Source organism: Pseudoliparis swirei, chromosome 23, assembly GCF_029220125.1.
Source record: "Pseudoliparis swirei isolate HS2019 ecotype Mariana Trench chromosome 23, NWPU_hadal_v1, whole genome shotgun sequence".
Taxonomy (NCBI): domain Eukaryota; kingdom Metazoa; phylum Chordata; class Actinopteri; order Perciformes; family Liparidae; genus Pseudoliparis; species Pseudoliparis swirei.
In genome coordinates this window covers 7,496,437-7,520,164 of record NC_079410.1, presented here as the reverse complement: position 1 = coordinate 7,520,164, position 23,728 = coordinate 7,496,437, and the positions used below count along the sequence as shown (strand labels likewise).

Here is a 23,728-nt window from a genome sequence, read left to right as displayed (position 1 = left end):
AATGCAAAGAGACAAGATGGCAGCCGGTCCCACGAGAATCCCATCTGCATTTGCCTTGATCGCCCTCTATTCTGTATTCAGTCGACAGCCACGTCATTGAAGTGGGAAGTATCCAACCAGCCAATAAGGGGCGTCGAGGCCTGCTGGGGAAGAGGAGGAAGGACGGATGCCTTAAATACCACCCCGTACCCAGGAAGAAACAGTCGTCCAGGTGATCGCTCCTGACCTCCGAGTATGTGTGTCGTGGCCACGACCACGTCTGCCCTGAGCGAGATGGACAACAGGCGGGAGGAAGGTGCTGCTCGTCCCCGATGACACTCGCCTTAAAGCCCACTATGTCCCTTCACAGCAGTCCACAAATAATGAATGGGCCTTTTTCATGGCAGACACTTGAAGTGATCATAGCGGGGAAACCAGCGACGGCCCTAATGGACGCTCTGCTCCATTAATCAGTCAGTCAGCACTGACGCCAAATGGATCGCAGCCCTCATTAACTTCATCATTTAGACTTGTGGTTTTCCTTCTGTCACTTGTTAGTTTAAAAAGGCTCATTGCACCGTGTGAAGATTTCATACAAAAGCCAACAATAGGATTTGAGCAAGATTGTAATAAAGTGGAAATCCTTCCCAAGCAGTCAGTAAGCCATGTAGCTCTGCTGGTCATTAGTGGGACAGAACCATTTCACAACTAGAACGGGCACTCGGTAGAGCGCATACCTTCGCATATCACACGATTGGGCATTGAATTATGAACATTGTGGCATTAGTTGCATGCCAATTGGATACAAAATTGACCGCGCTATGGTAAAAAGAAGATTTTGACCTTTTCATGACCTTGACCTTTGACCCGATCATCCCAAAATCTAATCAAATGGTCCCCGGATAATATCCAATCATCCCACCAAATTTCATGCGATTCGGTTTAATACTTTTTTAGTTATGCGAGTAACACGCATACAAATAAATAAATAAATAAATACACGGCGATCAAATCATAACCTTCCGCATTTGCGACGGTAACCAGTAGGACTTCTAGTTATGGAGAGTAACACAACACTAATGCTGCACTTTGCACACATTCAGTTTATTCATGTTCATGACAGTTAACACCTTTTTTCAATGTAGCCCTTGTAATGTAGTTAGTTAAACTAGACTAGCTAGTCTGGTTTAGCTGGTCTCCATCAGCCAAAAGAGTTTGCATTCTTTTACACATCAAAATGATTGACATGTATTTTCTCCTTGTTGAACTCTTCATCTTTGCTACTTATTCAAAGTTGTGTCTATAATGTAGCCTCATCATAGCGTTGTGCAGGTGTAGTTTTGACAACACTCACCTTAAGAAGAGGACGACTAGATTCCTGAAAGACCCCGTAGTGGTAACACGATCCACGTGAACCGGAATTGACGTCTTCTTCGTTTTAATTACATGTTAATTTTACCTTTATTAATCTTATTTGTGAATTTAAGCAGTATATATATATATAGCCGACTTTTTTCAGGTTGTAACAAGTGCGTGTTCCCTAGTGTTGTTAGATGTGTGTCGAGTAATGGAGGGGGTGTTTCCTCGAAGCGCGTATCGAGGCTTGCTTCATTTAGGGGAGGAGCCAAAAATGACGACGTCCGAAGCCTCGCTGCCCGGATGTACCACGTGACTGCTTCGGGAAGTGGTTCAGATATTGCCGGGAGGTTTGACAGCAATATAAACCCCTCAGGCTCCATTCAACATGTGGGTTGTTGGTTGAGAGTTTGGAGAGTTTAGAGACAGCGATAGTTTGGAGAGTTAGGAGAGTGAGGTGAGAAGGATAGGTGATAAGATGGAACTGTTGAGAAACTGTTATTTCTGAATAAAAATGAATAAAATGTCCCCTGTCCTGAACATCACTGTCCAAGTTACACAAGCATATTCAGTCCCCTCTTCCTAGTTCCACAAGCACGTTCACTGTCCTCTGCCTGCTTCAGCGCATGCCATTTTCCTAAAGTGACAAAATAACATTATTACACAACCTGCCATATCATATGATACTACCATGTTGGGAACATTTACACACACAGAATACATTCAAAACATATGTTATTATGCACATATGTGATAATTTATGTACAGATATTATTTGGTCATACATTTTTGTAATTTATAGTCATTCCCAACAGCCATAACAGACAACTAGAATGGGCACTCGGTAGAGCGCATACCTTCGCATATCACAAGATTGGGCATTGAATTATGAACATGTTGGCATTAGTTGCATGCCAATTGGATAAAAATTGACCGCGCTATGGTAAAAAGAAGATTTGGACCTTTTCATGACCTTGACCTTTGACCCGATTGATCCCAAAATCTAATCAAATGGTCCCAGGATAATAACCAATCATCCCACCAAATTTAATGCGATTCGGTTTCATACTTTTTGTGTAATGCGAGTAACACGCATACAAATAAATAACTAAATAAATACACGGCGATCAAAACATAACCTTCCGCATTTTCAATGCGAAGGTAAAAATCCAATGCATCACATTATGTGGTTCAGATACAGCTGCCTGTGATTATACACTTGGCCAGTAGGGGGTTTCGTGAGCACATGAAGCTTCGAGAAATGAACCCTTTCTCTAACGAATTGGCTGAAGTGGTTCGATGCCTCATGAGGCTCCATCTCACCATCACTAGTGTTCCCCCTAACACAAAGACGTTGAAGACAGGAACTATTTTACTGATCTTTATTAATTTGGGGAACTGCGGTCTCCGTCGTTCGGCCTCCGCCCTTCTGCGTCCGCTGGTCCGCCTGGATGACGGCAGCGTAGATCCGGTGCTCTGGCAGCAGCACCCTCCACCTCCTTCATCCCTACTGCCTATTATATTAGGGAGCAAACCACAATTACCCACAGCTGAAGCCAATTAGCCCTCCACCTGGTGCCGTTCACACTCCCCCACTCCTAACCACGCCCCGCCACCACACAGGTGAATTCTGATTAGAGACGAATGCAATTTATTAGTGTAACCTTTCAAACATTTTACTTTAGCTGTCTCCTGGGTTTCATAACTGTCTTGATTTACATGCATTACATATTTGAGAACCCCTCTTCAAGTGATTATCATAGATACACACGTTTGGCATTCTGTCAAAACACGGCATGGATAAATGTGTGTTTCTCACTGTAATGTTCGGAAACCAATGAAAACAGGGCATGACTTAAGTAGAGCCGTGACAGTTCTTTGCAGATGAGGGCAATACTAAGAAATTGCCCTAAATTGAAGGCAGATAGATTGATGGTCTCTCTTGTAGCGGAGAAAATCAATATAAGAAAATACGAGAGCTTTGAAGCATCAGCGATAAATAGATGTGACTGTATCTATTTGTTTGTGGACATATTAATCAGGCCCAGCCCACTGGTAGCATACATCAAGTCAAAAAATTAATTTCAACCCAGTCCATATGCGATTAGTTAAATAGACGGGCCAACAACTCAGATGGAGGAGACATTAAACATTTACACAGCAATACAAAAGGACTCGATTCAAGCTCCACAGTCACACTAAACATCCTGGACTAAGTTTCCCTTCGAAGTGCGTCTCGCCCCCTAAAAAAAATTCCATTTCAATTAGCGGGAAGGTCAGGCTTGTAAGAAGGAAGCAAATGAAACACAGGCCTAGGTTTCAATGAAGATCACGACAGAGTGGGACACGATTTATAATCAAATAAAATGAGAAAAGAAATCCTCATGAATGCAGGACATGATAGGCGGGATGATATGGCTTCAGGTGCATCTCAGAATGTTGCTATTTTGACATAAGGTGGTTCATGAGTAATTATTTTGAGAAGTTACAAATAAAAACAACCCTCCAAAAATAAATCATCCCCTTGTTGACTGTCCCTACGCCTGGCTCTGGTGTTTCTGATGGATGATTCATTACCATGCACATATTCCCAGTGACGGCTGGGATGTTTATATCTGTAACAAGAAATCTGAGACTATTTTAGAAGCCCATTATCAGTGCAGACCTCCCTTTGCCTGCTGTGCTCATCAAAATATTGAGAGATTGTGTTCCTGGTTGCAGGATTATTCAACATTTGAGATTGACTGCTTCTCCAGACTCGACCAGCAGTTTATGAGGCAGATTAAAGAAAAGAGAGAATTCTTTAGGCCCGTTTCTTCGAAGACAAATTCAAGATGATGTTGTCGTCATAATCTCTGTGACGCTCAGAAAACCCTAAGGACCGAAATCCTTTAAACCCATGAGACTGAACCGTGCGCCATATCCAGTTTTCTATTTGACTTTTAATAAAAGTACGAGGTCAAATTCATCCCATAACATGAAGTCCAGTGTCACTCAAGCAAACGCAGTGTCCACAAAAACTACAAAGATGGCCTCTAAATGCAAGATTGACCAAGCCACGGAGTGATACTCGTACCACGAGTTTTGTACAAACATGTACCCATCCGGTTGGAGGAAGAGGGTGAAAAACAGTCACTGAGATATTTGATGAATTGTCCTTTGGTATGAATTCATATAGCAACGTGTTCATGGTGATTCCATCACTTCAATTTTGACTTCCCCTCGACGTTCGAGCAAACCTCAACGAAAGGGCCCTCTGGAATGCCTCCATTGTAGATACAACGTGATGAAGTGCCCTCTAGGAAGGCCTGAGCAGAATGAATCGGTCTCATGCTGCCGTCAAGGCTTCCCAACATGCTACAGAACTGTATGTGTGCTGGTGCCACACCTCAGTCCTCTCAGCCAGCCGCTGCCACAGAGGCGAGTTTGGAGAAGATCACATTTTCTGTTGAGTCGGTGTTTCTTTGAGTCCAATTCTTGATCAATAATACATAATGTACCCATAAATCATCTCAACACTTGGTGACCGTGCAGGTCAGCTACCGTCCCTCCTTTCACAAGGTTGTGGATACAGTGTAAAGTTGATTCGTTAATTAGGAGCATCTGATTGACTTAACACATGTTGTTGTTGTTTTTATTGTACTGCCTGTGAATGGCAGTAAAATAATCCAGCCGTAAATCACGTAACTGCTGGTGAAGAGAAGGTTTTAATGGCAAAGAAAGCGTATCAGGAGAAAGAGCGGCTGCTGTTCATCTGGGCAATGTGCGTCTTGGGAGGCCTTTGGAGCAAGCTGGGTAATTCAGTAAATAAGCTTCTGGCAAAGTCACTACACTTCCTCCTTCTAACAACGCCGTCGTTACCAGCGGGAAGTCGGGCTCCGGTTCAATCAATCCCAAAGAAAGCCAACTCCACCTGCCTTTTTGGAGCAGCAACGACACCAAGTTTGCAAACCAAGAAGAAAAAAGAAAAGAAAAAAACACTGTGAAAAATTCAATTAAGTTTCAGCTGGAAGCATCTGATAAGTTTATGGAAATTCAAGTTGTATGTAAATCAGTTGTCAGCCTGGCCCAGTGCCAGATCACGAGGGGCTGCACACTATATTGCCTTCAAATTATCAGCATGAGAAAACTCAGCAGCGACGACAAACAAGTCCAGAAAGAGACTGCGCTGCATATTTTAAAAGAGATTTCATATCTGCTCGCTCTTACACGTCTCACCTATTGCTGTAAAAATGATTAACTACCCATGTTTAGAATTACTCAAACTGACGACCCCCGCTGCAGCGCTGCTCCCGCAGTCATTGTTTTCTCAAATCCAGAATCGAGACACAAACGCACTCTGGAGGAGACATCAATATTAATGCTTGTGATAAATTATTTATTTGAACAATTATAGGTTTCGATCTCTTAAAAGACCAGACAACGTGTGCGAGTGTAAACATCTGTGCAGGGTACACTGCAGATCTGAGAGCGGTGAAGCCACAGAGCACACTGACATCTTGTGGATATTAAAAGCAGCTTCTGGGAGAAAAGCTGTGTGCGACTACAAAATAACGATATCCAACATTTGCACTGTGCATTTAAGTTGTGTTGTGCACAACTAGTATTTAAAAAACAAACGGCAGTCATCTTATGGACAGGAACAGTTGAATACATAATTCCTATGAGATCAATGAACTTTACTGATCCTGCTCAAACATTAATAATAACAATAATAATACAAACATGTGTGAATTTACAACATTTCACCTCCGTTTGTCAGGTCAACTTCTCGTTAAAGACTGTGAGTTTAAGGCTCCCTCTCATTGGAGGCGTAAGGCACAGTCGGATTAAGATGTCAGAAATTGTCAGGCCACCGCCGCTTTAGACTTCTGGTGGGCAGATGCTACCTTGAGACCGTGGAGCTGGCGTGTGATTGGCTAGAGGAGGTAGTGGCCGCACTGAGCTGGGAGAAGCCACTGTGACTCGACTCCAGACTGGTCATGGATCCCCTAGAAAACAAAAGCAATCCTCTGTAAAAACAGGCAACGCATGGACAGTGCAACAGGTGGAAAAACAAACTGGAAAAAATACGAGGAAACTTCCAGAAATATATATTTTTTTAAACCCACACAGGAGCACCGACGCCTGTGAGAGAAAGCTTCGGCATTAAAGCAAGAATACAGAACACAAGAGAGAATAAATAAATAAAACACTGACCTGAAGTCATGGGAGGACAGCACCTCGGTGTAGAACATGATCTTACACTTGTGGGAGGAGACCTGCAGCGAGGCCAGCACGTCATCCACCCGAGGCAGGCTGGAGGCCGAGCAGGCTGGGGAGCTGTGGAAGCGCCACTGGAGGATGTAGAAGCCGGGCCAGCGCGTTACGTGGGAGCCCTGTTTCAACAGAGGAGAGCTGCACCATCAGTTTGAGTCGGTGCCGATGGATTCTTTAATTTCCTTCGATGCAACCGCAGTAAACGGGGAGCAATAAAGTTGAGTTGAAACTGCAGCAGAAAGGACAAGAGTGCACATGGATGGAGCATAATCTCTCTGACCTGGACACTCTCCCCCTCCCTGCAGATGAGGGCTTTCTCCACCATGCTGTAGTCCTGGCCCAGCACCCAGTTCCTGTCTATCGTCTGGGCGTTAACGGCCCCCGGGGACGTGATGCCGTGGGCTCCGAGAGTGTCTTTCTTCGGGGGCTGCGGGGCCCTCTTGGAGTGGTAGATGTTGAAGATCACGTCTCCTTTCGACACGTCAAAGTCCCAGGTGATGACGGCGGAGGCCTCGTTGATCTCGATCAGCATCTGCAGGAGGAAGTGAGGAGACGAACGGAGCGGCAGACAGGAGGCCGTTCATCAAATGGTTTGCGTGTGCTGCAGCGCAGATTTCTACCAGCAGGTGGCACCCTCATCCACAGAATAGAATCCATGCCCCCTTGCACTCATCTTGATGCACATTCAGGCAGCCTAGCTCTTTGCTACATGTGCATTTGAGAGCCGTTTTAAAACAGGCAGAAAGTGTACCTCATATGGGGCTCCTTTGAAAACACTGGCACTCTTATAGATGGAGTCAGTCAACAGGCGGTTCTCCTCACTCTCCAGCTCCTCCGCTGTCCTGTACAGAGATTTGGGGACCAAACCTCCTTCAGGGATGTCACACTGGAGAGGGCAGAAGGATGATTTGAAAAAATGAGAGCATTCACATGTATGTGTAATTGTGTAATTGTCTTGGCTTGTTTGTAAGTATGGTTGAAAGGGAATCTCACTGCACAGTAAAGTTCTAGTTGTTGTTGCTGACTAAAACTCACCATGCAGTCGCCTCCCAGGAAGTCAGGGAGGATTTCTTTGTCGATGTAGTCCACTAATCCTCCTGGGCCTTGGTAGTCGTTTCCAGCATAAACAAGAAACTTCTTGCGGGTATTCTCATCAATCAGGGGGCTGACCTGGAAACAAGACACCGAGAGTCATGAGGCAAACGGCAACCCTGTGAACTCTAGATGTAAATCAAAGAATATTTGAATTATTCATGTTGAGGAGATGAACAGGTTGGCTGTTTTATTGAGTGGCAAAGCATCCTCATGTGAACTTTTTATTGATTTGAACATCATAACTCATACCATATTAGCATTTCTGATTTAATTCTCTATTCGTCGATAAATTCTTCCAACTTTCACATCTCCTGGGAGCAACAGCCCAAACTTAAATCGGCTTCTGGAACGCCTCGACTGCTTTAACTTGTTTTGTTCTTGTGTTCGTATATTTGAGTATCACTTACATTCTGTATTCATGACATATTGCTGTACAGTAGCACTGATCTAATCTCCATCTACATATTCCATGTTTTCCTCTGCATTTCTTCTTCGTTTATATTGATCTGCACTGTACGTCTTCATCAGCTCTTCCACCATCGCACGATGCATTGAAACCACATTCAGTCAGCACATAAACAACTAGAACGGGCACTCGGTAGAGCGCATACCTTCGCATATCACAAGATTGGGCATTGCATTATGAACATTTTGGCATTAGTTGCATGCCAATTGGATAAAAATTGACGCTATGGTAAAAAGAAGAGTTTGACCTTTTCATGACCTTGACCCGATCGATCCCAAAATCTAATCAAATGGTCCCCGGATAATAACCAATCATCCCACCAAATGTCATGCGATTCAAGAAGATGTTGACCTTTTCATGACCTTGACCTTTGACCCGATCGATCCCAAAATCTAATCAAATGGTCCCCGGATAATAACCAATCATCCCACCAAATTTCATGCGATTTGGTTTAATACTTTTTGAGTTATGCGAGTAACACGCATACAAATAAATAAATACACGGCGATCAAAACATAACCTTCCGCATTTTCAATGCGAAGGTAATAAACAAGTAATTCAGTATGATGCTCACCAGGGTCCAGAGCACTGGGAAGACTCTGGGCGCCCTCAGTATGAGCAGGCGACCGAGAGTCTCGGGGTAGTTGGCCTCCACCACCTCGATGATTCTCAGCAGAGCCTTAACACCTGGTCTCCACAGGTGACGCATGTTAAGCCCCTCCAGGTCCACCAGGCAAGTCCAGCAGCTGACCAACACATCGGAATAGACATTACACGACGAGAAAGCAAAGCACGAGTACGCCTGATTATCCGTTAGCCAACGAGACATCGGAGAAGAAAGATTCACAATTAAGCACCTAATGGGTCGACCGAAGACTCTGGTGTTTTCTTCACATCGCCTCAGTCCCTCCTCGTTGATGGACAGGACCTGGAGCACATTGAAGTTGTAGCATTACCGATATTTTATATTTTAATGTTCATGTATATCTTTCGGCTTAAATCTTGTGCGCGTGTATTAATGTCACCTGTCTGAGCAGCCCCTCCTCTCCTGAGGCTCGCACCAAGCCCTTGGTGTCCATTTGCCCCAGACGCAAGATATAGAGAGGACGGCCATCTAAACCACACACAAAAAAAGCAGAATGGGTCACAAGGGCATTTCCTGTTGTGTTCTACTTAAACCCTGGTGGATCAGCTGAGCTGTTAAAAAGCAATGATGGGAGCGACAACAGACGGCACTCAGACTTTACAGTGAATAATTAACAGGCGATTTCAGCCCTTGAGGCCTTTTTAAATATAGAAGGCTAAATATCCAACGTTAACTGATAAGTGCTCAGTAGTGGGATGAATACGACGCAAATGAGATGAGGTGAAGAGGAAGTTGGCAGGTAGCCGGTACTATTCCCACGGTACCTCTGTCGTGGTGGTGCCAGCCTCCAGAGTAGTAGTCCTGCAGCAGCTGCGGGCGCTCCCACGTGTCCAACAGGAAATCGACCTGGTGTTGCTTCCTCCAGGTCAGCGACTGGCACAGGAACTCTCTGGCCTTGTCCAGGTTGAAATCTCTGGCCCTCAGGAAGCGGAGCACATGCTGATCCTTTGGGATCTGTCACACAACAAGCAGGGGCCACACCTGATGCACAGCGACAGTGATGCAAATGACTAATAACGGCAAAGGATGTCTTGACCTTTTCGGCAATGGAAGCGTGGTACTTTCTTTCATTCAATAAGTGTATTTTCAGTTTATACAGGTTGCACACAAACTCAAACTAGACTAAAAAAATACCATAAATCGGACAGAAAACAACAGACATAAATCATCGTCCTCCATATCGAAGACTGCTATAACAATTCTATGCATATTGTGCACTGAAGCGTGCTACTTTCTATTTGTAATCTACAGTACATGCACGAGCTGAGCAGAAGTCTGGCTTGTACAAGTGTCCAGGAAGAAATGTGTATGGTTTCATAATTGTGCAAGCTGCTCTGTCGCGGAACAACATGCGTTTGTGTTTTTCTGACCTTGCCCTTGTGGGTTTCTTGGAGACACTGGCGCAGTCGAATGAGACAGCTCTCCTGCAGAGGTGTTAAATCGCCAAGGTAACGTCGGATGTATTCAGCATCCAGCTTCTCTGCAGGCCAAAACACATGTGAAGAGGAAAGTTAGCTAATATTGCATAAATCGGAGACGAGCCGTCCAGTAGTCATTGAAGTAATGGAGCGTACTTACATGCGTAACCTACGTTATACAAACAACAAGCGGATTTATTTTCAACTGGAAAATGTGGGAAAGTAGTTTTGAGTTTTCAGTTAAAAATCACAATTGTATCCACGTTTCACACCGAGCGTCTGTGGCTGGTTCTCTCTGAAAGGTTGGCCGTGTCGTTGTGGGAGTCGGTGGCAAACAACCCACTCTGGCACCGAGGTACGAGGACGTGTGGCATCTCAAACATGAGGAACAAAATTAACCGGTTCAGTTTGTGCCGTCAGCTTTCTCCCCGTTCAGTTTCCTCAACATTGTTCTGAGAAATAGTGTGAAGGCGAGTTAGTGCTGTGTGATTAAAAGCTTTATTAGTTACAGACTCGCCCCCCTCTGGAGATTTGGGAGAATGGATGTCCTGTGATCAAGTCGATAAGGAAGGAAGTGCATGAATCATACATAGTTTGACTTGATCCCTTCCGTGTCGCGCCGGCTGCTCCTCCATACTTAAATGTGACCCGGGCGTAATCACTGACCGTCGGGGGAGCCCGCCGCTAGCTCTGCGGGACAGCTCGGGTCTTTGCTGTCCAGTCCAGGCTTCGCAGCGCTGACTGGGATGGCTCTGGCAGTGGAGCGGGGCGGCAGCCGGAGCCGGGCAGCGCCGCAGAAAACAGGGGGAGTCCACCGAGGTACGGAAGTGACTCCTTCTTCCTCCAGCTCTCTGAGGTAGTACTCGATCATTTCTTTACCCTACGGCACAGGAAGGAGACTTCAGATCCACGTTATTATATCACCGCATGTAAAGCGAGAAAACTACTCGACGTATCACAGAACTTCAATACCGTGGGAACATTTCCAGGAGGGTTTCCATTAATGCAAAAGTTAAAGCTTGAAGAAGCAAACCTTTTTGACGCTGCTAGCGTACTGTTTCATCGCTACCTTCTCCGCCGCGCTCTCGAAGCCGAAAAAGGACTTAATGTCCAGACTCGCCTTCTGTTCGAAGCACGTCCAGTCCACATTCTCCGGATGAACCTGTGGGAGAGGAGGGAAGAGCGTGAAGTATATCCTAGTACTTATTATTCAAACGGCGATGAAATACTAAACTAGAACGGGCACTCGGTAGAGCGCATACCTTCGCATATCACAAGATTGGGCATTGAATTATGAACATTTTGGCATTAGTTGCATGCCAATTGGATAAAAATTAACCGCGCTAAAAAGAAGATGTTGACCTTTTCTTGACCTTGACCTTTGACCCGATCGATCCCAAAATCTAATCAAATGGTCCCCGGATAATAACCAATCATCCCACCAAATTTGATGCGATTCGGTTTAATACTTTTTGACTTATGCGAATAACACGCCCGCACGCATACAAATACACGGCGATCAAAACATTACCTTCCGCATTGTCAATGCGAAGGTAATAATAATCAAGTGTCGCAGATGAAGTCTGTCACATGCAGCGGAAACAATACTGCTGGTGGGGGTTAAGTGGTGGAAATGTTTCAGCCGGGTAGGTATTATTTGAGTGAGTCACACTACATTGACTTTCAGGACTCCACCTGTTGACACAAGGGTTCAGTGCATTTGGCACACTGAGAGGATCATTGAGACCAATGATACACGCGCCGAAGAGGAACAAAAACAACGGATGTTTACTGGTGTGCACATTTAACAGTGGGGATCTTTATTGGGACTTATTACCTTCGCATTGAAAATGCGGAAGGTTATGTTTTGATCGCCGTGTATTTATTTATTTATTTAATTGTATGCGTGTTATTCTCATAACAAAAAAAGTTTTAAACCGAATCGCATGAAATTTGGTGGGATGATTGTTTATTATCCGGGGACCAGTTGATTAGATTTTGGGATCGATCGGGTCAAAGGTCAAAGGTCATGAACAGGTCAAATCTTCTTGAATCACATGGAATTTGGTGGGATGATTGTTTATTATCCGGGGACCATTTGATTAGATTTTGGGATCAATCGGGTCAAAGGTCAAAATCTTCTTTTTACCATAGCACGGTCAATTTTTATCCAATTGGCATGCAACTAATGCCAACATGTTCATAATTCAATGCCCAATCTTGTGATATGCGAAGGTATGCGCTCTACCGAGTGCCCGTTCTAGTTTTTTCTGCGCTCGTCATTCTAAAAAGTAAAAGCTGAAGAAGGAAATACAGTAGAAACCAAAAACTGCGGCACTCACTGTGTAGTTGCAGCATTCGCTGACAACGACCCGGTTGGAAAAGGTCTCGTTGTGGACCTCGATGTGGAGCGTCCTGTCTCTGCGGTTCAGTGTGTTCCTTTGCAGAAAGTACAGGAAGTCTACGCCGGCGATCTGCAGGCAGAGACAAAATCAGGGATGTGATGGTTTTATAGAAAATATAAATAAAATCTTTCAATATCATGCATTTAAAAGTCAAACGGTGCCCTTTATTATTCCTCGAAACAGACGATCTGATTAAATCAAACTGTTAGCTTGGTTTCATGAAATACCCGCTTGAGAAGCCGCGGAGCCTCAATGTCGATCACACAGCGCCTCTCGGTCACCAGCGTGGCGCCGTCCTTGCTTTGGCTCTCGCTGATGACCTCGCTGTCTACGAACACCGGGATCAGGTGCGACTTTGGGAACCTCCTCACATAGGCCTGACGGGGGGGAAATAAATCACGTGTCAAAGAAACGTACGACAGAAATGTGCAGATTCTTTAGCCTTGATGTTATAGATATCCATTTGGTTTGATGAAACACTTTCAGTCAGTCCACTTTGACGTGTTATCACTGAAATTGGGCTTTGTTTTCAAACGTATCAAATGTGCCCCAAAAGTTACGATTGTTTTCACTCCATGTACAGCGGTGGCATAGATATTTGGAAGGACTAAATAGCAAGCTGCAAATGAAACGTCTAGAAATAAATGTTGTTTTTCATATTTGTGTTACTTAAAGCTTTTTATTAAAGTAATAACTTGTCATTTACTGAATTGTATCAATTGTTTCATAATGCAATACAGCCGTGTCAAGCTTGGCTTTGAGTGATTTCCCCGTGCACATTTGTTTCCCGTCTCCATCCCTGGCAGTCATGTTTGTAAACAAGGTAGCCTGAGGAACAACAAGCTGCAGCATCTCTGCATCTTTTTTTGGCACTTCAGGGTTCACTGAAACGTTTTTTCATTAAGAGAAAATAACTTTCACCTGCCAGACGGGTAACAATCAGGCAAACTATAGGAGAGCAAAAGAAAAAAATAGAATATCTAGTTCTCATTTTTTCTACAATTGTTATGAATGGAAAGACCCTGTATGAATACTGTCAGAGGAATACTTTAATTAGATGATTTAAACAATATGTGTTGTGGAACCATACAGTGCCAAGTTTTTAGATCCCTATGCAGATGATCTCTGAACTTTCTCTCACTGTACATATCGTTTCTTGGAGAGAACTGGTCCTCCTGCCTCTGTACATTCGGTTCCCAGTGAGGGGGTTTGTTTTAGTCCCGCCCACTTCGAGGCAGCGCTCCGATTGGACGGGAGCATTGCATCGAATGGACACTTGTATTTGCCAGATGAGTAAACTGTTTTGTTTGCCGACTCGAGACTCCAACGTGTGATCTACAGCACATCATTTGAGTGTATGGTGAGGAAGCAATTACTAGTCAGAGGCTTCAACACTTTATATAAACACAAACTGCTGCGGTGGCAGCTTTTACAAGGAGGAGTTGCGTTTTACTGCCCACAGCCCGGCCATCTGTCCAGGCCACTGTGGCTGCAGCTCACCTGTAAATATTGATAGAGTCTCTGGGTGAACATAGTCCTCATTCTATGTAACTAGAAGCATATTGGGTTTTTACTGATCAAATATTAACAGATTATGGAAGGCAGGGAAGGAACTCCTCCATCCCAGGAGAGACTGCCGACTGTTAAAAATACAACTATTGCTTCCAGTCTAAACTTGTATGCAGAGTACAACCTACTGTATTGTAAACAAAAGGGTTGAGGATCAGAGGGACCAATAAAACACAGGATTAAAAAAAGAAATTATACTCCAAATTCACACTTAAAAAGGGACAAATAAATATTCTTCCACTGACCCGTAATGCCATTTATCAATCTAGATTATTTTGGTCCACAGCAACGTCTCTTTTCAGGAATCATGACCCAGTTTGAAGCTGCTCACCATGTAACACGGTTCTATATTTGTCATTGTACGACAGGGCCGCACAACGCGATTCAGATTGTCCCATTTTGCTACATCGGAAAAAATAAAAAATAAACTATATTATATATGGATGGTGGAGGATGAGTTAAGTCTTAATATTCTGTGCATACAAAATTAGGCCACTCGCACCATCACGATCAAGATTGATAAATGGCACGACAGGTGAGGTGAAAAATATTGTCTATTTTTATTTGGGGGTGGAATGTCCCTTTAATAATAATAATAATAATAGTGCATTTCATTTTTATCGCACTCTTCCTTCAAAGAATCTCAGAGTACACAAATAAAACCGATTAAAACATAGTTAAAGCAACCATAAAAAAATAAATAAGAATGTAATAGCTGACAATAAATTAACTCAAGGTAAAAAATGCCTTCCTGAATAAAAAGGTTTTTAGGCCAGTCTTTAAGTGCTGGTGTTTCAGCAACACACACACACACACACACACACACAAATGAACAAACATATGCATCCGGCTTGTATTGATATTGCGCCGCATACGAGATATCTAATCAATAAGATGACATTAACCACTGGGCAAGGGAATGGAAAAGGTTGCCTTGGTAAATAAGCAGCATTGACTTGTGTTGTGCAACAGCATGTTTCACTGATCACAGACTAATTGAAAGGGTCGTCCTTCCTATTCCTGTCGGAGAGTAAAAGTAGCACAACATATAAAAGATGAGCAGAGTAGAACCGTTAACGGGCCCAGAGGATGTTCTCTGTACTGTCGGAAAACAACATTTTCCACCATTATGTTTCACATTAATCTGTGCAGGAAAGCTTGGTTTCCTCTACAGGTGTCAACCACGCACAGGTAGCTTGGCACCTCGACGACATACGAACTTAAGAGAATGAAGCCGCGTCATGAAAAGGACAACGGGGATGGAACTGGTTCCACATTCAGAGCTATCCAGGACACATTTGGGGATTTCAGCCAGAGGACTAATGGCAACATCCAGAGATAAATAGGAGCACAAGATGCGGATGGAGGTGCACATGATCCTCTCCTTTAGGCGTGGATCTTTTCACTGGAGCTGCTATTGATGTTTCACAAAGGGCCCATTATGAGATCCTGTTCAATAATGTGCAGTGATGCAAGATGAATTTCAGACCTGTGATTTTCTATGAGAGAGTTTCATTGTGAGTGAGGTTTGTGGTGGTGTGCTTGGTGAAGGAGATATAGTCTGCAGAGCCAAGTGTCATAGCAGCGCTGCTGTCTTTATTCAGCTCGGAGGATAAAGGAAAGTCTTTGGCTGAACATGTACAGAGAGCAGACTGTGAAAGTAGGCGAAAAGAAACTTGGAAATGCACATTTCATTTTCCCCGTGTTCTACTTTTGCTTCAGTATCATAAGGAGACTTTTTCCTCTGTAGTTTATCATATGACAAATAAATATTGGAAAAAAGTGGAAATGGGATCTTATCTCTATTTCAGTGCATTTCCCCGGAATTGCTGTTGAATACTGCTGCAGCAAACATGTTGACAGTTACATTAATACGGCTAGAAACAATTATCCTTAATAACTAAGCACATATATTCATGGTGTATCATGAATATACTTAAGAATTACTTAATAAAAAATAAAGCCCCCTGACTTCTCACAGAGCTACATATGCTTCTGTATTAAGTATCTTTACCAATAATGTTTGCATGGAAAATAAATATATTTTTTAAAATGTCAACAAATTGACGAGTTGATTTAATCAACAGATTTGCAAAACTCAGTTCATTAATTAAGAAGTACCACTTTCAATCGTGTATTTACCATATGTGCTCCAAAATTATTTGGAAATTAGTCCTTCAGCATGAAAAAGAATAAAACACGACTTCTCTACTTAAGAAATCTAAAATACCGTAACCGATTAGTTGACTGATCCACAAAGAGATATCCAACATCTAAACCAGAGAAAGTTTAATTAGACCTGCATATTAATGTATTTACCACAGCACCGGGAGAGAAAAAGGTGTCTACAGTTCATTCTGGTGGTGAGTTGATCTCAAAAGGGAGCCAGGTGACCCTGAGAAGCAGACAGGCTTCTTCTGAAAGTGTCTGCTTTCCTATAAACCTGACCTGGAAGACAGATTGTTCTACAATATACTGCAGTTTCATAATTAGTTACTTTTCATTTGGGGGAAACATTGATGTGCAAAGGTCAAAGCCACACTGGCCACATCCCCACCCAAGTCTCCACTTTAGTTATGAAGGACCCTGCATGAGTCTTATATAATAATAGTGAATATTATCACTGGATATATACAGGACTGTCTCAGAAAATTAGAATATTGTGATAAAGTTCTTTATTTTCTGTAATGCAATTAAAAAAACAAAAATGTCATGCATTCTGGATTCATTACAAATCAACTGAAATATTGCAAGCCTTTTATTCTTTTAATATTGCTGATTATGGCTTACAGCTTAAGAAAACTCTAAAATCCTATCTCATAAAATTTTAATATTTCCTCAGACCAAGTAAAAAAAAAGGTTTATAACAGCTGAGTGTTTGTCAAGGCTCAGGAAACCCTTGCAGGTGTTTCGAGTTAATTAGACAATTCAAGTGATTTGTTTAATACCCTACTAGTATACTTTGTCATGATATTCTAATATTTAGAGATAGGATATTTGCGTTTTCTTAAGCTGTAAACCATAATCAGCAATAAATCAGAATAAAAGGCTTGCAATATTTCAGTTGATTTGTAATGAATCCAGAATGCATGACATTTTTGTTTTTTTAATTGCATTACAGAAAATAAAGAACTTCATCACAATATTCTAATTTTCTGAGACAGTCCTGTATATATATATATATATATATATATATAACATGTTACTCACCGCCATTATCAACTCGAAGGGGTACTTGTAGACCCGGACGGGGGACTGGTATTCCTGCACCATGGTTGAACCGTTTTCACTGGGAGCCTCTGTTAGATAACCAGAACACAGAGGATCATGACACCAGCGGACACATTAATGAAAAAGAGGCCATGTTGACGTTTCCGTGAGTGATTGCGCTGTGCGCCTTGAAAACACATCAGCTGAAGACTTCCACATGACTCCCGTCTGATGTTGTTGGGGTCAAACCGGGCAGAAGAGGAACAAATACGAGCCCCCAGAGAGGCCTCGTTACATAATGTGAAGTAGCCGATGACGAGAGGTGAAGTCCGGCCGAGTGCTCACACCACACACGCATATCACTGCGCTGTGTGAACTATTTAGAGACAAAACGGGCCGAGCGGCGACACTAAAAAGAAGAGTAGGCGAACTTTACTTACAGCTGTTTTGAATCCTGGCCGCTAAATGTGTGACGCGTCACTGCAGCTGTCAAACTTTCTGGGTTTAGTCCATGTTTTCGGCTCAGTGTAGAAGTGTAACTGGAGTTCCTCGCGTTATAAAACCCGAAAAAGTCAAACTGCGAGTGCGGTCTGACCGTTGGTCCGTCGCGTAGCACTCAGGCGGGTAACTCCGCCTCTTCCACACAAACCGGAAGTCCTTGTGACGAGCAGGAAGTTCAGTCGTTTTATTGTGAAAGGCGTTTATTTACGTTTGTTACGTTTCTGAAGCAGTGGCCGTCATTAACCCTTGTGTTGCCTTCGGGTCATTTTGACCCGATTCAATATTTAACCCTCCTGTCGCCTTCGGGTCAATTTGATCCGATTCAATGTTTAATGTCGGTGTTCTTTCGGGAGTCAACAAACAAACATAAAGTACCTCACACTTAAACTTGGAAAACAATATTAATTCTAATAATGTTCTGGAGATTTTAAGAGCTGGGGTCATATTGACCTCAAGGGTAAAATATGTTAGTAAATATAAAGGTAACAGGAGGGTTAAACATTGAATCGGGTCATATTGACCCGAAGGCGACAGGAGGGTGAAACATTGAATCGGGTCAAATTGACCCGAAGGCAACACAAGGGTTAAGAAAACATTAATTTACAAAAGTCCTTTTTCAGCCTTTTTATATTAATGATGACGTTACACTTTGTACAGTAGAGTCAGTAACTAAGGTCCCGGAGGATAAGTTGAAATCTAACCGAGTAGGCCTACTTAAGTAACCTCCAATGTATTGGTAGCAAACAAAATCATATACAGCAGAATACCTACTATAATAGCTACAACTTGCATCAGAAGTTCTCTTTTTGGGGGGTTTCATACAATATTTTGTACAATAATTTTGTACAATAGCCGATAAATGATTGCTTATGCTTGTCGTCATTTTAAACTAAAAGCAGCACTTTATACTGCCGTTCATAGAGTCTTCATACATGTATGGTGGAAATTAAGACTTTAATGACATAGATGACTGATTTTAGACTCAGGGAATGTAAATTAGGGTGAGCCAAAACCAAATTAATTTACACAACAGCTTCAAACAGCTGCTCGGCCAGTTGGCTCTGCACCTGACATATGTTTTACAAGTAAAAGTAGGTGTCGATAAAATAACTGGCTCTTTGCTGTTTATTTGTCACAAAGTAAATGTTTAAAAACAAATTATATTCATTTCTAGGCCTGATTATGCCTTCTGAATTCTCTGTTATAGAGGGCAGTGGTATTATTATGTTGCGATTGTTTAGTTTTATCACGAATCATCCTGAAAATATTAGATGCTGATAACGCAGTTCTGTCTCCTGCACAGACTCGACTACAGATAGGCCTCATTGAAACTAACAGCTGACGTTTTATTCAGGAAGATTGTTTTGTCTTGGTCCAAATGATCGACAAGTTGGTTCAGATTCACAAATAGGCTACAATTTCATTTTAAAATGATAAATCAAGGATTTGCAAGTCTATTTTAGGATTTTGAACATGATTAAACGTGCAAATTGAGATGTTTGAGTGACATTCTGACGAGCAAATGTTTTATTTATTTACAAATCATGATGAACAAGTTGTACATTAGAGGCACAAATACAAAGCCTACTTGTAAGACTGTTTTGACAGTCGCTGTCTCTTTGCTGCCTCATATCATCTGTTCCCGGGAGATGCAGCTGCGGTCCCACATTGAGACTCCTGAAGCAGCATGTAGGGGGTGGGATTAAAAGCTTCTGGATCTGGCAGTCGACAAAAGGTACTGGAGTCCAGCAGGGGACCCCCTGAGAGGAGGAAGTGGAGTTCAGATGAGCTCTTATTCCTAATCAGCCGCAGGCCCAAAGAATAATGTTACCATGAAACAAGCGGCTCTTAGCAACCGTCGACTTTTTATGCTGTTGGAAACAAAAGTTAGTTGTGTTACTAAAACTGAGTATATAACAGACTGCGACACAACAGATCCTTCCTGCAGGCCTCGAAACTTCTTGCTCTTTATGGCTGATTTTGGTTGTCTTCACCGTATAAAAGTAATTTACATTTGAGACACTAATTATAATCAAGGGCCGTAAGAAATATTCAGCTATTACTTTAAAATTGACATCCTGCCACATCCCATTCACCTATTCTAAGTAGTTTGTGGTAAATATAGTCCAACAAAGTAAAAATGTGAACACTGAGGTTTACTGTCCGGCTCCTCACAGCGTGGCTCAACAGCTCTCTGAGCTCAGCACCCTTATGTAGAATCCTCTTAGCACTCCTGTTTAATTAACTCTAATAATAACTCGAGCATATTTCTTGTATTTCTCTCCAGACTTCACAACAACTAAACACACCTCAGGAGCTATTGAACTTCAACCTCTTTCGATAACTTTCCTGGAGATTATGCAACCCGTTGCATACTTTTCATGCATGTGTTGGTAATCCAATGCATAAACAATCCTAATTCGATGTTCAGATGCAGTAATGATAAAAAAAAAGATGTGTTGTGGCAAACCACGGGGTAAAGCCGAGCACCGAGGGCGGAAACCTAAGCTTAGGTTGGGGGAGTTGATCAAGGGCGAGTACTTCCCAGTGCAGGTGCTGCAGCCAATGGGCACGTGGAAGTGGTCACACCTGCAGCCCTTCAGGTGATTAGAGGGAGGACATATTCCCTGCACTGGAAAGCCTCAGGAGAGAGCTGACTGCACAGGAGACGACAAGGATCGGTGGACCCTCAGGAGAGGAGAGGAGAGGAGAGGAGAGGTAACAGAGAACACCACCTAACTCCTCTGCTCTGCCCACACAGGAAGAAGGAAGTGTCTCACAACGGCGTGGGACCGAAGGCCAAAGACTCCGACCGGGAGGAATCCTTTGCTGAAATTTGTACACCCATCCCACCTTTCCCCTACTCGTTTTATTAAACGATGCTTTATGTTAACTACGACCGAGTCTCCTGGTTTTATTCAGAATCTTCCCTCCAAGTCCCCCGGGTTGCCACAGTGTACAGAAAGAAGGATGAGTTAAATAATATTTCACATGCAAGCAACCACAGATGAGACCTCCACTCAGTGGTCATTATTGAGCAGATATGCAGAAATATTTATACAAATCAAGCTGCACTACGACTGAGATATCCAACACAGCCTCAGTCCACGCTCTCTGAGCCTCTATGCTGCTCCCTGCTCTTTCAGCTTCCACCTCCAAGCTGCCTCGAGGGGATGTGTTTCATCATCAATCATTATTATCTCTTATAATCATATCGGCGGGGCGTCTCGACGCCAACATTTTTTAAAGTAATAAACATGTCTGACTTAAATATTGCAGTTCTTTGTTTCCTCTTTGAATGTAACTGATGCTCTTAATGAGTAATATGAGAGGTAGAGACGTCAGCTTCGCTACTCGTGGCCGTGAGCTCCATGATTACTGTTTCAATCCGCTTCGGAAATCATTGTTGTTTCCCCTCCTCTGTTCCCCCAGAGAATGCACCTCGGAGAAGAAGTCAATTTGAATTAATATGCAGATCAACTCAGAAAAAGATCGACCGAAACATCAGCGATAAATAGTCCAGCTTTGAGGAATTTAAATAATTTTCAGAAATAATTGATCCAGAAGCTATTTAGCGCTGTGAATTAAATCATTTAAAAATTAATTAAAGTAACCTCTGACTGATTCCTACCCAACGTTCAAATACCCTGAAGAAATGAAGTGTTTCTGTGTGTGTTTGTCCATTTATTTTGTGCAGAATACTGATTCTAGGACAGATCCCAAGCAAGGGAAGTAGCCTACTTATACTTTTACATTACCCAGCAGGGAAAGCAATTAATTAACTGCAGTCGACCAGCAGAGAGAGAGAGAGAGCGAGAGACCATTAAAATTGTTGTGTTACTGATCTTGAGTAAATTTATAATGACAAATAAGTTGTCACCCCCATTTTGCAAAGTGGAGAAAGTTAGCTGAAAGTCATAAAAAAACCGTTGAAACATAATCAGTTGAACTTTTTTTCAAAAGCGTTTTTTCATTTTTCGCCTCCGGGACTTCAGCCCTGATCAGCTTTCAATGAAACCGAGAACTTATTTTCTTCTTGTTTTCATGTTGCGGTGGTCTTTTTGCTCTGTTATCATTATTAGAATGGAATATCTCCTCCTAAAATAATGACTTATCCTCAAAACAAAGATGGATGGATTCCCCAATGAAAATACTTCCATCTGCTGAAATAAACAGTTGATCTGAAGATTTTCCAGCTGGTTAGATGAGACACCGACACACTTAGAGCGACAGTGTTCAGGTCAAACTATAAGGGGCGAGCGTGGGAATCTTATTGCTGACACACCCGGAGAGGGATGTGTCTGTTGTTTGAGTGGGAAGGCCGATAGCAGCAGCAATGTCAACACATGCAGGTTAACAATTTCACATTTCTCTCCCGGTGGAACGTGATGTTCATCGGCCGTCCACTTGAGGTCCTCAGTCAATTACCAATAATTGGGAAAATGAAAAGAAATCCACAGGACATTGAATGCAAACTGCGAAAATGAAAACACAAAGATACTCTATGTACCTCTCATCTTTCAGGTGGGAATAAAAACATCAACCATGATGGTATCAGATTAATAGTACTATGTCTCTATTGTACGATCTGTTTATTACTAAATGCTCTTATTCTGGTTGCCAGCAAGTACTGGAGGTCTAATTAAACCACTTATTATTAATAATAAAATAATTGTGTGTATGCTGCATGTTTGAATGGCTGCTCGGTTTTAAAGGAAGGTTTTTTTTTATGCTGTCTGAAACTCAAGGATGTTTTCTTTCCTAGAGTATCTGATTGCAGTTAAAAGACATCATGTAACTATTTATTTCAACTAGTGAAATATGAACAACAAAGTAATTTCATTGCCCAGTCTCTCCCACCCACACACACTAACCCCGCGTGTTCTGCACACTTGTGAATCTAATCTTAAAGCGGGCTGCTGAGGAAAAACTTACCAACAAGAGGTGAATTTCTGGGCTTGGAGGATACACAAATATTATTGTTTTGTCCTGATTAAGACTTGCTGTAAATTCATTAATACACAGATATTATGGTCATACTTAATTGTTATTCTACACAAGAACAGAAGAAAGAAGTTCAGAATGTGTTAAAATAACAATGTTTAGATTACATTTGAAACATGAGGATTGAGGAGTGTGATTTATGAAACCACATTCCTCTCATCTAAGAGGAGGAGGAGATTCTTGAAGAGCAAACTCGGTCGAAGAAACCTCAAGCAGAGCAGGAACGCTTCAAATTAGCCTTCTAAAGTCAGTGTGAGACAGAAAATCATATTATTGCCCGGGAGCAAGCTAGAATAATTACGTCTGAGAGCAATATATTACAACATTGCATTAAAAAGGACACGGAGGGAACAGACCCAGACCCAGTGAAACGAGAGGCAACCAGCGAACCCAAACATGCAACACTGACGACAAACGACGACAGCAGACGCCACATTCGCGTCCGGCTCAACAGGCATGTCAGCCCGGGAAGTATTTACTCCCCCACAGAACCTGTTACATGTTTGGCGTGCCGAAACGGTCAAGGATTGTCCACACACAAAGCAGTGTAACCAGGTTGGGTATACATTTAATTAAGCTGGGAGGAATAGAGTTGGACAGGTGCATCACATTTGTGCTGCTTTTGATTTTGACGGGGGTTTTAAAAAAAAGTGTGAAAACAATATCACTGAGCCAGCTTCCATTTAATAGTTTTAAAAAAAAGGGTTTGCCGGATAATGGAGGACCGACTTACCAGTCGTCCTCATCGTTGACACTGTGGGGTTGCTATAGCCTATTTATTTAACGTTTTATCCGTGCTTTTCATGCTCATGTTTTCTCA

At 42.6% G+C, this 23,728-nt stretch overlaps 1 protein-coding gene across 5 annotated transcripts; it reads right to left on the bottom strand.

Moving 5' to 3' along the window:
- Positions 1 to 1,062: 1,062 nt before the first annotated feature.
- LOC130188851 (SEC14-like protein 1) lies at positions 1,063 to 18,012 on the bottom strand. 5 transcript variants are annotated; one of them, XR_008830661.1, is made up of 18 exons: positions 17,844 to 18,012; positions 17,404 to 17,492; positions 12,852 to 13,001; positions 12,562 to 12,693; positions 11,253 to 11,381; positions 10,886 to 11,099; positions 10,172 to 10,281; positions 9,566 to 9,755; positions 9,181 to 9,269; positions 9,013 to 9,083; positions 8,730 to 8,901; positions 7,630 to 7,764; positions 7,346 to 7,480; positions 6,875 to 7,126; positions 6,535 to 6,713; positions 6,225 to 6,326; positions 2,659 to 2,849; positions 1,063 to 1,972 (listed from the first exon to the last, which is right to left on the bottom strand). XR_008830661.1 is itself a non-coding variant. In XM_056407383.1 (17 exons), exons 2-17 carry the CDS (start codon positions 17,464 to 17,466, stop codon positions 2,843 to 2,845), a joined length of 2,130 nt encoding a protein of 709 aa, XP_056263358.1. In that variant the 5' UTR covers positions 17,467 to 17,492; positions 17,844 to 18,012; the 3' UTR covers positions 1,063 to 2,842. The 5 variants fall into 5 exon arrangements, 4 of the variants coding, with proteins under 4 accessions (XP_056263358.1, XP_056263355.1, XP_056263356.1 ...); XM_056407383.1 differs by having other exon boundaries at positions 1,063 to 2,849; XM_056407380.1 differs by lacking the exons at positions 1,063 to 1,972; positions 2,659 to 2,849 and adding an exon at positions 4,258 to 5,248.
- Between the last annotated feature and the right edge of the window lie 5,716 nt (positions 18,013 to 23,728).